We start from the raw sequence: 13,169 nt of genomic DNA on the forward strand, positions 1-13,169 counted from the left end.
CAATATCCATCCCATCCTTTCCAGCCTGAGCAGGGCCTGTCAACTGCAGTAACCTTTTAAATTTTCAAGTTGTTTCTTTCTGTACTGTACTCCCATCTCCACTCTCATTCTCTCTAAAAGCTCATTTTTGTCAAATCACCATTTCTCCAAGTATGCTCTATAGTGATCGTAGGAGAGCTGTAGAAAATAGGGGAGTTAGTGGCTGTGGTTGGCTGATAATGGCTCCCAAGATCTGTCCAGTTTCAGACCCCAAAACCTATGAATACTACTATCTTATTTGGAGGTCTTTATAGATGTAATTAAGTTAAAGATTTGAGATTAAGATGCTATCCTAGATTATCTGGGTGGGCTCTAAATGCCATCACAAGTGTCCGTATAAGAGAGAGACAGGAGACTGGACACACAAAAGAGGGAGAGGCCATATGAAGACAGAGGCAGAGATTAGAATGGTCACAAGCCAAGGCACGCTGGCCAGCAGCTGCCAAAAGCTGGGAGAGGCAGAGAACGGATTCTTCACTAGACTGCTGGAGGGAGTGTGGCCCTGCCAACAGCTTGATTTTGGAATTCTGGCCTTTAGAACTGTGACAAATTTCTGTTGCTGTGAGTCACCCAGTATAGTAATTTGTTATGGCAGCCTTGAGAAGCTAATACAGTCATCAAATGAGTTCGGTAACTCTTGTCTTTATGGCAGAACTTTCCTGAAATCTTTCCTATGGTAATGAGCATTGTTTCCTAAACACAGGCCCTGGACAAGTGCTCCCCAGGACACATCTGGTGCTAGGTCACAGGCTAGCCAGCAGCTATGACACAAGACATTTACACATGACGCAGAGAGCTATATCTACCCTTTCAGAACCTACTATCCATTCATGTATGAACTCATTCAATAAATATTTATAAGCACCTACTCTGTATCAGAAACTATTTAAGGCAGGGGGACAGAGTGGTAGATGAGGGTAAAGGAGATCAAATATATGGTGATGGAAAGAGAACTGACTCTGGGTGGTGAACATGCAATGTGATATATATATAGATGACATGTTACAGAATTGTACAGTCAAAATCTATGTAACTTTACTAGCAATTGTCACCCCCAACAAACTTTAAAAAAAAAAGAAAAGAAAAGAAACGATTGAAAGCATTGGGCATATAGTGATATGAAAAACCCAAATCATATCTCCTGTCAAAGGTATATTCGTCAATACACCAATAATCAAATAAATAGCAGATGCTGTGAAGACTATAAAACAAGCTAAAGGATAGAGAAGGACGGGGTGGCTACTATCCAGTGTGTGTCTGAGAAGGCCAGGCATTGCACCAGGTGATTTACCTACACTGATCTCATGTGATCCTCTCAACAATAATTTCATCCTTGTCATAAGATGTAGCTTTTATCTCCACTTTGCAGATGAGGAATTAAAGGCTCAGAGAAGTGAAGCAATTTTCCTAAATCATACAGCTATTAAGTGGCTAACATGGGATTGCAAGCCAGGCCTGTTGCACACCAAACAAAGCCCATTTACTACCAGCATGCTACATGGTTCCTGTACTCAGTCAGATTCGCATTGACATCCTGCAGAGCCTGCCTTGGCCTTTCTATACTTGTTCAGTGATTCCCAGTGGAATGGATGGTTCCGAGGGTGAGAAGGCTGCAGGCAGGAGATCAAATGGCAAGGATACTTCTAGTCAGAGACTTGCCCTGCAAAATTACTTCAACTTATTTCTATGTTTGGAAGGTAGGCACAGAGTACTGAAACTTCCTGCTTCCTCCCTTGGGTCTTCTCACCTCTCCTTTCTGTCCTTGCCCCATCACCAGGGGCCCTCAGGGCAGAGTCCCGGGGACCAGCTGAACGAACTGTTTATGCCTTCATAGCTCTGAGCTGAAGGTTGTGTAGGACTTGGGCAGACACCAGCCAGTGAAAACTTGGGGTATGCTCGCAACAGCATGTGGCCCAGTCTGGATAGAATATTCTAGTGAGTAGAGAATCAGGCCAAGCAGGAGGCTGGGGCTAGATCATGGAAGACCTTAAAGGCAGGCCAGGAGAACAGCCTCCATTCTCTGGGCTGGTATGTGTCAAATAATGTCCTGCAAAAAACTGGTGCTTTGGAATAGTAATATCAGTAACAGGAAGGGGGTTTGTGTGAGAAAGTTAAGGTCCCTTGTCAATAAGTTGGAGTTCAAAGAAGCTAAACAGATCCCTTTTATGCCAGACTTCCCAGACCTGACATGAGGGCACAGGGGATGCCATGCTCATGGCGAAGATGGATGGACATGCACTAGAGGCAGAGTGGGCTGGGGGTAGCCATTCAGAGCTGTAGATCCCATTCTAAATCACCTTCTCTCTCCCCTCCCTGCCACCCCTGCTACCCCCACTTCAGCTTACAACCTCCCTCTAATTTGTGTCCCTGCACCTACCTGCCCCCAAACCATCCCCCTTCTTCCAGCTCTTTCCTTAACCCCACCCCCTCCATCCTCTTCAGCCATCCCACCCTAGGCCCCTTCATATGCAAGCAATAGCTCTAGCTACACTATAAGCTACAGTGATTTATAAATACTTTGAGTAGTCATGTGAAAGACCACTATTCACTGGCAAATATGTAAAAACCATTCATCCGAGTTCCACAGAGGGCTTTCTTACCAAAGCTATCCTCCTCAAACTCTAGAATTTTAAAAAATATCATTTGCTTTTTTTAAAACCCAGACAGGCTCAGCTTTGAGCTTTAGCACACTGTTGGTTTCCATGGTAACTCTCTCTAGTTCCGGACTCCTGTCGCTCATTTTCTGTCTAGGCGCCCAGCCCAACTGTGGAATGCCTGAGGAGCTTGTTGCAGGAAGGGGCCCTGACTTGGTTTCCTGCTCAGCCGCTCTGGAACCTGGCTTGGGGATTTGCATAATGGGCAACACACCCATCACCAGGCCCAGCTTTGTGCCCCTCTGCTCCTCTTAACTTCACAGAATGGCCTTTTACAAGCGAGACAGTAGAACGGGGTGGTTAAGAGTGTGGACTTTGCAGCCAGAGCCTTGGTTTGAAATCCAGGCTTTGTCACTAACTCGCCATGGGCAAGTTACCTAAGTGTTTGAGTCTGTCTCCTCATCTTTAAAATAGGAGTAGAACTAGAACCTACCTCAAAGACTATTGTTTTTGTGGCCCATCCGTCAGGTCATCCACAGACATTGTGGCTGAGTTGTCAATGTAGGATTCTGTGAGTGAGGAACTTGTGGGTGTTTTCAATGAGGTGTCTCCTCGAGTTCCTTCTAAGTCCAGCTTTCAGGCACAGTCCCTTCTGTACCTGCAGCTCAGCGTAGGCAGCCCACCCAGCTGGGGTCTGCCTCTGGAAGAGACCTCCCAACCCATCACCCATGAGGACGTGCACCTGGGCAGTTGCCTTAGTGCCTAGTTGGAGAAATATGTGCTCCACACTAATAGGAGGCAGGGCTTGGGCCATGGCAGAGCTAAGCAGGACCTGGAGACAAAGCCGACAGCACATGCTGGTAGGATTTTAGGAAATCCATTTGGCTGCTTGACACATTTTCCAGGAGGCCAGACATCCCATCATCAAGGGGCCTCATGCAGGGTCCTGGGAAGGCAGCCTAAAACACAACTGAGTACCCTCCAAGGTGAGGACACATGGAGGGACACTACCCAGCAGCCTTTGCTCAGTGAGTACCTGTGGGTTGGGCACCAGGGTTTCCAGGCTGTGCCTTTTCTTCATGAGAGCCCAGCAGCCCAGACTGCCTGCTCCTTAGGGAGAGCGACCTTCCTGGCAGGGGCCTCCCCCAGCTTGGCAGCCTCACTTCCATCTGGGAAAAAGGACCCCAGGCTCTCAGCTGGTGACACCCTCTGAAGGACACAGGCCCCAATCCCTTCTCATGGAGTCACCCCAAGAGCCTCAGGCATAGCGTATGTCCTCTGAGGGACTGAGAGGTTGGAGGTCGCCAGACAGTGGGCAAAGGGAAGAAGCCCAGGCATCTGGAAGCAAAGTGAGCCCACTGGGAGGGCAGGTGGGGACTGAACTGTGGAAGGGAGCAGTGCTTCCGAAGCATAAGGCCACAGACAGGGAGTGCTTATTCCCAGGCAGCCTTGCCGCCACTTTCTTCTCACAAGAAGAATAGCACCAGGTGGGAATAGCACCAGGACCATCTGACACCAAAACTATCCTGCCTCAGAGACATTCTTTCAGGACCTTTTATTTTGATATAATTTCAAATTTGCAGAAAAGTTGCAGGAATGGTACAAAGAACTCTGTTGTACCCTTTCCCCCATCACTAACTGTTGGCATGTTTCCCCATTTGCTTCATACTTTGTACATCCTCTCTAGCTCTGTATATCTGTTTTCCAAGTCACATGAAAGTGGCAGATGTGATAGCCCTTGACCCCTGGATGCCTCAATGTGTATTTCCTATAAACAAAGACTTTTTTTTCACATGGTCAAAATTAGCAAAATAGCACGGATATAAGGTTTCTATGTAATCCCCAAGCTCTATTCAAATTTCACCAATTGTCCCAGCTTTTAGCTTAATTTTGATTTCCTTTTTGATGGCTTTTTAATCACAAGCAAATACTGGAATACAGTCTCTGTGTAAAATATTACAGATAAGGCCAAAGAAATCTTCGGTGAACACCACTTTCCATCCCAGGCCCTCTAACCTTAAAAGGCACCATAGTGTAACAGGTAAGAGCATGAGGCCTCTGCCACTTGCTGGCTGTGTGGCTTCAGGCGAGTTCCTTAAACTTTCTGTGTTTCTGTAAGACAAGAATGATAATAGTAACAATGTCATAGGTACGTGTAGTGGTGGGTATTGAATGAATTCATCCCAGTAAAAGTCTTAGAACAGTGCCCGGCACATAGCTAAGTAATCAATGAACAGCAGCTGTTAGTATTATCCTGTTTGATCTCACGCCACGGGGCTAGCTGAGGGAACGCAAGAAGTGAACCTGCCGATGACTTCATTGCAAGGGGTGGTCCAGCTGAGCAGTGTAGGGGACTAGCCCCCACCTGTTCCCTGTGGGAGCGACTAGGACTCAAGAATCCATCAAGGTCAGGCTTCCATCATCAGCTTTTTGTGCAGTGTTGTTCCCTGCACCTCTGGAGAGTGTGGACAGGCCCAAGCTGGGGTGGCATCCCTGATACAGGGCGGCGTGGGAACTGATGCACAGCAACCCCAGACATGGGGGGTTTTCCAAGCCAGGCCTTTGGGAGCTGGCCTGCAACGGAATGGAGGTTTCTGGGAGCACTATACACTCTCTTGGGGGTGTTGCAAAACAGGTCTGGCGCTCGGCAGATTATTGCTTGCTCCTCCAGGCCCCTCATCCTGGAGAGTCTGACATTTCCTCTCCCTGGTAAGTGGGTAGGAGCAGAGCGAGAACAGTGGGGGGTGCGCTGAGGTTTACCAATGCTCCCTCTATGGGGCTGTGTGGTGAGTCAGCTGTGGCTCCTACAAGAACCAGTCCTTGGGCAGCAGCATGCTTGCATAAGGGGAGGAGCAGGGTCTCCAGCCCCAGCGATCGGTTTAGCACATTAGAAAGCAGCCTGGATAGGAATCTTGACAGAAATCCTACTGGCTGACTAGCCCGGGACAAGTCACTTCACCTCTCTGAACCTCCACCTCAATTCTGCGTCCCCAGGTTTAGAAGAGATCATGTGTATGGAACTATGGGCTTGCTGAATGGAAGCTATTTTTATTTAACAGATTCCAGGCACTTCTGGGGACAGGATGACAGGAAAGTCATTCTGCTTGGTGGTGGGGCTTGGGTCTTGAAGTACCTCCAACCCCCTCAACCCTCCTGCTTTCGCACATTCCTTCTTTTCCAACAAGATTGATGGCCCATAGACTGACAAGCTCTTCCTTACTTCCTTGCCTTGGCCCCTGCTATGTCCACAGCTTGAATTGCCTTGTCTCCCTTTGCCACCTGACAAATGGCAGCAATATCCTACTTCCCTGGTCCCAAAAAGAATGAGCGGCCTATAGCTTGGGAACTCGCCCCCATGGGCCTGGCAGACTCTGGCCCTAGCACTTAGAAAGGGAGTACCTACCAGGAGGAGGGGCAGAAGGATGGTCCCTGGTCCCTGGGCCTCCCTGTGACTTAAGCTCTCCTTCTCTTGGGAAATTCCGAGCCAGCAGGAGGCCCAGAGCCCCAGAACAGTCTAGGGCAGACCCACGCCCCTTCGTGAGGCTGGGACTCTTGTTACTTTCATGAGAGAAAGCCTCACTGAGCCTGCTCCCCTCACAGCCTGGGACTGGTGGCCGAGTCCAGGAACATTTGGAGCAGGGTTCCAAGAGCCCATGTGAGGAACTGCAAGAGAGGCTGTGAGAGGAGGCCTCTGTGAAGGAGGAGGAAATGGCCTATTTCCCTGACTGTGGAGGCCTTCCTGTGAAGCACTGGGCTCAAGGCTCAGACCTCCGACCCTCCCATCTCCCCAAACCACAGCCCAGAGATGTGAAAGAAATAAAAAAACAGGGGGAGGGGTGGCAGTGAAGAGCCAGGTGCACATTTCACACCTTGACCACAGGTGGGGCCCGGAGCAGCTTCACTCTGACTAACTTCCTCCTTAAGCCTCTACCAGAAGTCAGAGTGCAGGACCCTGGCTGTAGGGGTGTCCCCAAGGGTTTGGCCTGCCTCTGCCTCTAACCTGGTCTGAGGGCTGCTTGGGACAGGAGATGAGCTAATTAGAGGGCCAGACAAAGGCTGGGCTCAGCACCACGACACAGGCAGCTGCCAAGGCATCTTGGCTGTGAAAGCCCATTGCAGACCTGTCATTTTGAGGCCTGGGAGGGGATGATTTTAAAAGTTACTAGAAGGAGAGGAAAGTGCCGCTTGCTGGGCACCTATCATGTACCAATCAGTCCACAGAGCAACCCTACCACACATGTACTGTCTTTATGCTTACTTTTCAGATGAGGAAACTGAGGTAGAGAGGTGAAATGATTTGCCTGCAATTATGCAGCTGGGCAGCCAGGAGATTCGGCCAGGACTGGCCAAACCCTCCCAGCTAAGGCAAGGGGCAGTCTTTCTGGGGGAGCCACCCTCAGGCCAGACAAATGTGTGAATGCCCCTCAAGGCAGTACACTCTATGCTGGGGCTCCCCTGGCATGAATGTGCCCGGTGACTGGAGCTTTGTAGCCAATACCTGTCTCACTCAGCATTCTCAACTGGGACCTGTGCCAGGGGACTTACAGTGTTGGATATCTCAGTTTGTTTTTGTTTTTGGTGTTTTTTTTTTTAAGATTTTATTGGGGAAGGGGAACAGGACTTTATTGGGGCACAGTGTGTACTTCCAGGACTTTTTTCCAAGTCGTTGTCCTTTCAATCTTAGTTGTGGAGGGTGCCGTTCAGCTTCAAGTTGTTGTCCTTTCAGTCTTAGTTGTGGAGGGCGCAGCTCAGCTCCAGGTCCAGTTGCCGTTGCTAGTTGCAGGGGGCGCAGCCCACCATCCCTTGTGGGAGTCGAACCGGCAACCTTGTGGTTGAGAGGACACACTCCAACCAACTGAGCCATCTGGGAGCTCAGCGGCAGCTCAGCTCAAGGTGCCGTGTTCAATTTTAGTTGCAGGGGGCACAGCCCACCATCCCTTGCGGGACTCGAGGAGTCGAACCGGCAACCTTGTGGTTGAGAGCCCACTGGCCCATGTAGGAATCGAACCGGCAGCCTTTGGAGTTAGGAGCACGGAACTCCAACCGCCTGAGCCACCGGGCCAGCCCCTCTCAGTTAGTTTTATAATAACTCTGCTGAGGAGACCAGCTTAAAACACTTATGTCATTTGCCCAAGGTTGCACACCTCAAACAGGATGGAGTCAGGGCCAGAGTTCAGCATTCTTCCCACCGCATCAGGACACACGGCCGTACACCACAGCAGGTAGCGAGAGTTGTCTGCCCCACCATCCAGGCTGCCCTGTCTTGTCTGATGTGCTCTCATTTCTCCTTCCCAGCAAGCAGGGAAGGTGGGGAGCATTGTCCCCATGTGACCAATGAGGAGACTGGGGCACAGGAAGGAGACCAGGGGTCCCTAGACGCTGAAGTGCCAACATTCCAACATATATGTGGAGGACCCACAGTGGGTTGTCACATACTTCTAAAACTATCAGCGATTTCCACCATCATCTCATAAAGAAAACCTCCTTTTAATACCAAAAAAGGAGATGAAGGCCAAACTTGCAGAATACAAGACCCTCCTTTACATTGAAGAAATAGAGCTTTTTGTTGTCCTCATTTCTCTCACGTGTAGAAGCCCAGGGAATGGAAGCTTCACCCAACAGCATCAGGAAACTGTGCTCTCAGCTCCCCTCTTCCTCGTCTTCCAGGCGGTCACCTGCCAAGTCCATCCTAACTGCCATTGCTTCTGGAATCCTTCCAGTCCCCTCAGCTTACACTGAATCTGACCTCCTCCGGGCCCTCAGTTTCTTCTGGCCTGGACTCTGCAGGTGACAAGCTGTTTAGAGCAATGATAGTCACATCTTTTGTCCACAGAAGGCAGAGAAGGGCCATGGGGCTTCAAAGTGCGCATCTTGTTAATATGTTTGAGCTGAATTCCAAGCCCTCGACTGGAGTCTCTTGTGAAGCACTCTGGCTGGAAAATGGACCCCAAGGCCATGGGCTAGCGTTGCCTCTGTCTGCCTCTCCTTGTCATCTGGGGGGACAGATTGGGACAGGAACTGTTAGCGTGCGCAGCCATAAAAGGACTGATTTGCTCAATAAATGCTATTTGCAGTTTTTCCTTAAAATCAGGAGGTCCTTGTGTACTCGTTCCCAACCCTAATCCCCTTCTTCTTGTCCCAGAAGCAACTGCTCTTGTGAATTTGTGGTATCTCCAGTCTCTCTTAAACTTCTAGAACAAATAGCTGTATCCAAAACAATACAGTATTGTTTTTCTATGTGTGGTTTTTAGAACTTACGTAAGTGGTGGCAAGCTATACACACTATTCTGTAACTTGCCTCTTCTACCATGTGGTCATTGGATTTTCTAGATGCGCTCATGTTAAAATATATAGCTTTAGTTCACTTGTTTTTTAACTGCATGAATGTATCGTAGTTTATCCATTAAAAAAAACCCAAAAACTGAAGGCAGTGTGATGAGCGGTAAAAGGCGAGTCAGACAGCCGTGGGTCCATTCCTAGCACCCACACTTACTGGCTGTGTCTGGTGAAGACCTTTCCACTTTCTGGTTACTCATGGGGATAACCCCTCCTAATGAGGGAGTTGTGACAGAGAAAGCCCCTAAAGCAACATCTGGCACATAGCAAGTTCATTACTAGTAAGTCCCTTTCCTTGCCCCTGTTGATTAGCAGGGACAGGGCGGGTGTGGGGCAATAGTAAAGGACTAGATTTAGTGTAATGGATTTCTTTTAAATATTGCGATGTTGTAAAGTTGATCTCCTTTACAGACTTAACATGTTTAATGATCCAGTCTGCAATCATGCAGGCCAGATGAGCACTTTTCATTTGTTGAGCCTTGATGGTAGCAGTGCAGGAGAAGCAGTCCTTCCTTTCCCAGCTGCTCTGCAATACTTCGGAGCCCTCCCCGCTCAGCCACCCTCTGCGCTTCCTAAGGTTACTTTCCTGGCCAAGGGAATGGCAACCATGGGCACTCCACGGCACCAGGCCTAGGGAGGTCTTTGGAAACAACCCATGGAAGAAGTGGCTGTTGAGAACTGTGAAACCTCACTTCCTCTGTGTTGTGCAGGTTCCCAACCACAAGCACCAAAGCTGAAGGGCAGGCAGCACGCGCCTGGCAACCAGAGCACCAGCCCAGCCATGTTCCCTGAGGTAAGTGCTGCTGCCCAGCCAGGCCAGACCGCTCAGTGTGGAAAGCCCAGGAGAGCAGGGGAGTGTCAGGGCTGCGTCACAGCCGGGGCTACCAGAGGGCTGGGTGAGTAGGTAGAGAAGGCAGGGCTTGTGTAGAAGGGCCACTGGACCGTGGATTGAGACCTGACCGTGGCCACTGACTTGTGCCACTGCCCACCAGTGAGTCACTGCCCTGACCTGCGGAGTGTAGGAGGTAGAGGCTGGCCCTGCACGGCCTCCAGTGCTCCCTTCAGCTCTGACTTGGAACTCAGACTCTTTGGTCCTGGACTGAATTGGCAATGTGCAGGCCTGCAGCTGTGGGTGCTTTGTGGGGGGTGTGGGAGGAATATGTGTGCTAGAGTTTGGTGGAGGGGCCCTCAGAGGGTGGCAGGCCTTGGTGTAAGGGAGGGGGAAGGACAGGGGAGAAAGCGTGCATTGGGAGGGGCACAATGATTTGTAGAGGGACTTCACTGGGGCAGGAAATTGGGGGTCCCCAGACAAGGGCTGAGGAGGGAAGAGAAGGGCCAGTGAGTGGGTGGTGGAACTAGGTGTGGAGGAAGAGAGGGGGAAGGAGGGCTCCCCGCCAGGTGGGAAGCTTTCCTCTGGCCCACAGTCCTGGGCCAATCTCAGAGGGTGAGAGAGAAATGAGCGTTTGAGAAGGAAAGTTACATCCCAGAGCCCAGGAGGTGTGGCCTTGGAAGAAAAGCGGGGACAATGATGGTGCGGCCCAGGCCTCAGGGCCAGCCTCACAGAGATGCTGCTCAGAGAAAAGGCTGATCTCAGATGCAGTGATTGCAAGGCCTCCACACAGTCCGTTCCCTCCCTCCCTCCACAGTTCAGTGAACGCCAGGAGTTCGCAGGCTCTGACTTCGGCTACCTGGAAAACTTCAGCTCTAGCTATGAGTACGGGACTGAAAACGAGAGTGACTTGTGCTGTGAGTCGCAGCCCTGCCTCCAGGACTTCAGCCTGAACATTGACCGGGCCTTCCTGCCGGTCCTCTACAGCGTAGTCTTTGTGCTGGGGCTGCTGGGCAACGGCGCTGTGGCTGCTGTGCTGCTGAGCCAGCGTGCCGCCCTGAGCAGCACCGACACCTTCCTGCTGCACCTGGCGGTGGCTGACGCACTGCTGGTGCTGACCCTCCCGCTCTGGGCAGTGGAGGCTGCGGTCCAGTGGGTTTTCGGGTCAGCGCTCTGCAAAGTGGCAGGCGCCCTGTTCAACATCAACTTCTGTGCGGGGGCCCTCCTGCTGGCCTGCATCAGCTTTGACCGCTACCTGAGCATCGTGCATGCCACCCAGCTCTACCGCCGGGGCCCCCCCGGCCGCGTGGCCCTCACTTGTGTGGTCGTCTGGGGGCTCTGTCTGCTCTTCGCCCTCCCCGACTTCATCTTCCTGTCGGCCCACCGTGATGAGCAACTCAATGCTACCCACTGCAAGCACAACTTCCCACCTGTGAGCTGCTCAGCTCTGCGCCTCCTGCAGCTGGTGGCTGGATTCCTGGTGCCCCTGCTGGTCATGGCCTACTGCTATGCCCGCATCCTGGCGGTGCTGCTGGCCTCCAGGGGCCAGCGGCGGCTGCGAGCCATGCGGCTGGTGGTGGTGGTAGTGGTGGCCTTTGCCCTCTGCTGGACCCCCTACCACCTGGCGATACTGGTGGACATCCTGTTGGACCTGGGGGTCTTGCCGCGCAACTGCAGCCAAGAGAACCATGTGAATGTGGCCAAGTCGGTCACGTCAGGCCTGGGCTACATGCACTGCTGCCTTAACCCACTGCTCTATGCCTTTGTGGGTGTCAAGTTCCGTGAGCGCATGTGGATACTCCTCGTGCGCCTGGGCTGCCCTGGCCAGAGTTGGCAGCAGCGGCACTCACCGTCTTCCCGCCGGGATTCGTCCTGGTCCGAGACCACAGAGGCCTCCTACTCAGGCTTGTGAGGGTAGGCTGGGGGCTCCCGTTTCACCATGCAGCCTGACTCCCCCACATTCCAGGCTCCTCCCTCCTTCCGCCCTTGGCCTCGCAACCCTCCCTGGCTCTGGGACTTTGCCATTGCTGCTCCTTCATTGCCAAGCCCCACCGTGCCCCTTCAGAGTTGGCTGCCTCGGCCCCAAGTCCCACCAGCCTTCTGATTCAGTAACTAGACCTTGGCCTTCCCCATATGCAGGGAGCACAAGGCAAACAGCATGGTGGAAGCTGCCCCTTTGGGGCCTTGGCCCAGGCCTCCGGCCCAGCAGTGACTGCCTGTGGCCCCCAAGACCTCTGTATTTGCTCGCTGTTATTTTTATGTCTAAAATTCTGCCTAAAACTTTTCAATAAACAAGAAAATCAGGACCAAGGTGTGGGAGTAGTGCATCATTACAGCCAGCTCTGCCCAGGCTCCGGAGACGTACTTCCTGCTTCTCCTTGCCTGGCCCTGGGGCCGTGCCGGCCAATGCCACCTACTAATATCTGTCTGGCCTCCTCTCTGCCCTCCTGGGCACTGCTGTCACTCACAGGAAGCACCTAGGTACATGGGTGCAGGGTAAGCAGTGACTCAACTGGCTGGCTGGACACTGTGTAGGCATGCTTTGGGGCAGGGACCTTCCACCATAAACAAGACATAGTCCCTGCAGCCCAGAAGCTGAGGCGGGCAGGGAAGGGTGCTGAGAAGTAACAATACCGAGCAGTCTAGGCCACGAGGCAAATACGAGACACAGGCAGTGAACCTGAAGCTCAGAGCATTGTGGCTGCAGCCACCTAGGAAGGCTTCCTGAAGACCGAGATGTGCAGACCTTAAAGGGCAAGTCGTATTTCCAAGGGCAGAGAGAAGGAAAGATGGTACTTCCAGGCAGAAGGGAGGGCAGAAGCAAAAGTACAATGGGTAAACATAGCAATGCTTATTGGGGGAATTGTAAGGGGTCCCAACTGGCTGGCGTTAAGGGTTCAGGTAGGGCAACGGTTGAAAATAAGACTGAAGGTGACTTTGGGATCAGGTGATGGTATCAGAGACCAATTAGGAGGCCATCAAAGGTTAGCGGTCAGAGGTGATGCCGGCTTTTATGAGGGAAATGTTATTGGAATTGAAGAAAAGTGACTTACAGTCATGAGCACATAGGCCACCTGGAGGCACCCATGGGCTGTAGGAAGCATTGTCCCATGGCTATAGCTGGGGTGGAAGTGAGTGGAGGAAATGACCAGGGCTCCCCAGAAAGACAGGTGACAGGGCTACTGAGTTAAGGTAGACATGGAACCACTGCACTGTCACTTTCCCTAATTAAATCACCAACGTGCCACGACCCAGTTTCACGGGCCAGCTGGGCCTTCAGAGTCTACAGATCTGACTGGAGGTGGTACTATACAGAGACCCAAGGATTCAGCTGGGGAAGCTCTTACCACCCTGTGTACACATCCAGTGCC

The 13,169-nt window shown here is 51.6% G+C and overlaps 1 protein-coding gene across 1 annotated transcript; it reads left to right on the forward strand.

Annotated features, from left to right (window-relative positions):
- Nucleotides 1-9,703: 9,703 nt before the first annotated feature.
- On the forward strand, nt 9,704-11,985 carry CXCR3 (C-X-C motif chemokine receptor 3). The gene is made up of 2 exons (XM_033113596.1): nt 9,704-9,762; nt 10,616-11,985. The coding sequence occupies exons 1-2, from the start codon at nt 9,751-9,753 to the stop codon at nt 11,708-11,710; spliced, it is 1,107 nt and encodes a 368-aa protein (XP_032969487.1). The 5' UTR covers nt 9,704-9,750; the 3' UTR covers nt 11,711-11,985.
- Nucleotides 11,986-13,169: the final 1,184 nt, after the last annotated feature.

Source organism: Rhinolophus ferrumequinum, chromosome X (genome assembly GCF_004115265.2).
Source record: "Rhinolophus ferrumequinum isolate MPI-CBG mRhiFer1 chromosome X, mRhiFer1_v1.p, whole genome shotgun sequence".
Lineage (NCBI taxonomy): Eukaryota > Metazoa > Chordata > Mammalia > Chiroptera > Rhinolophidae > Rhinolophus > Rhinolophus ferrumequinum.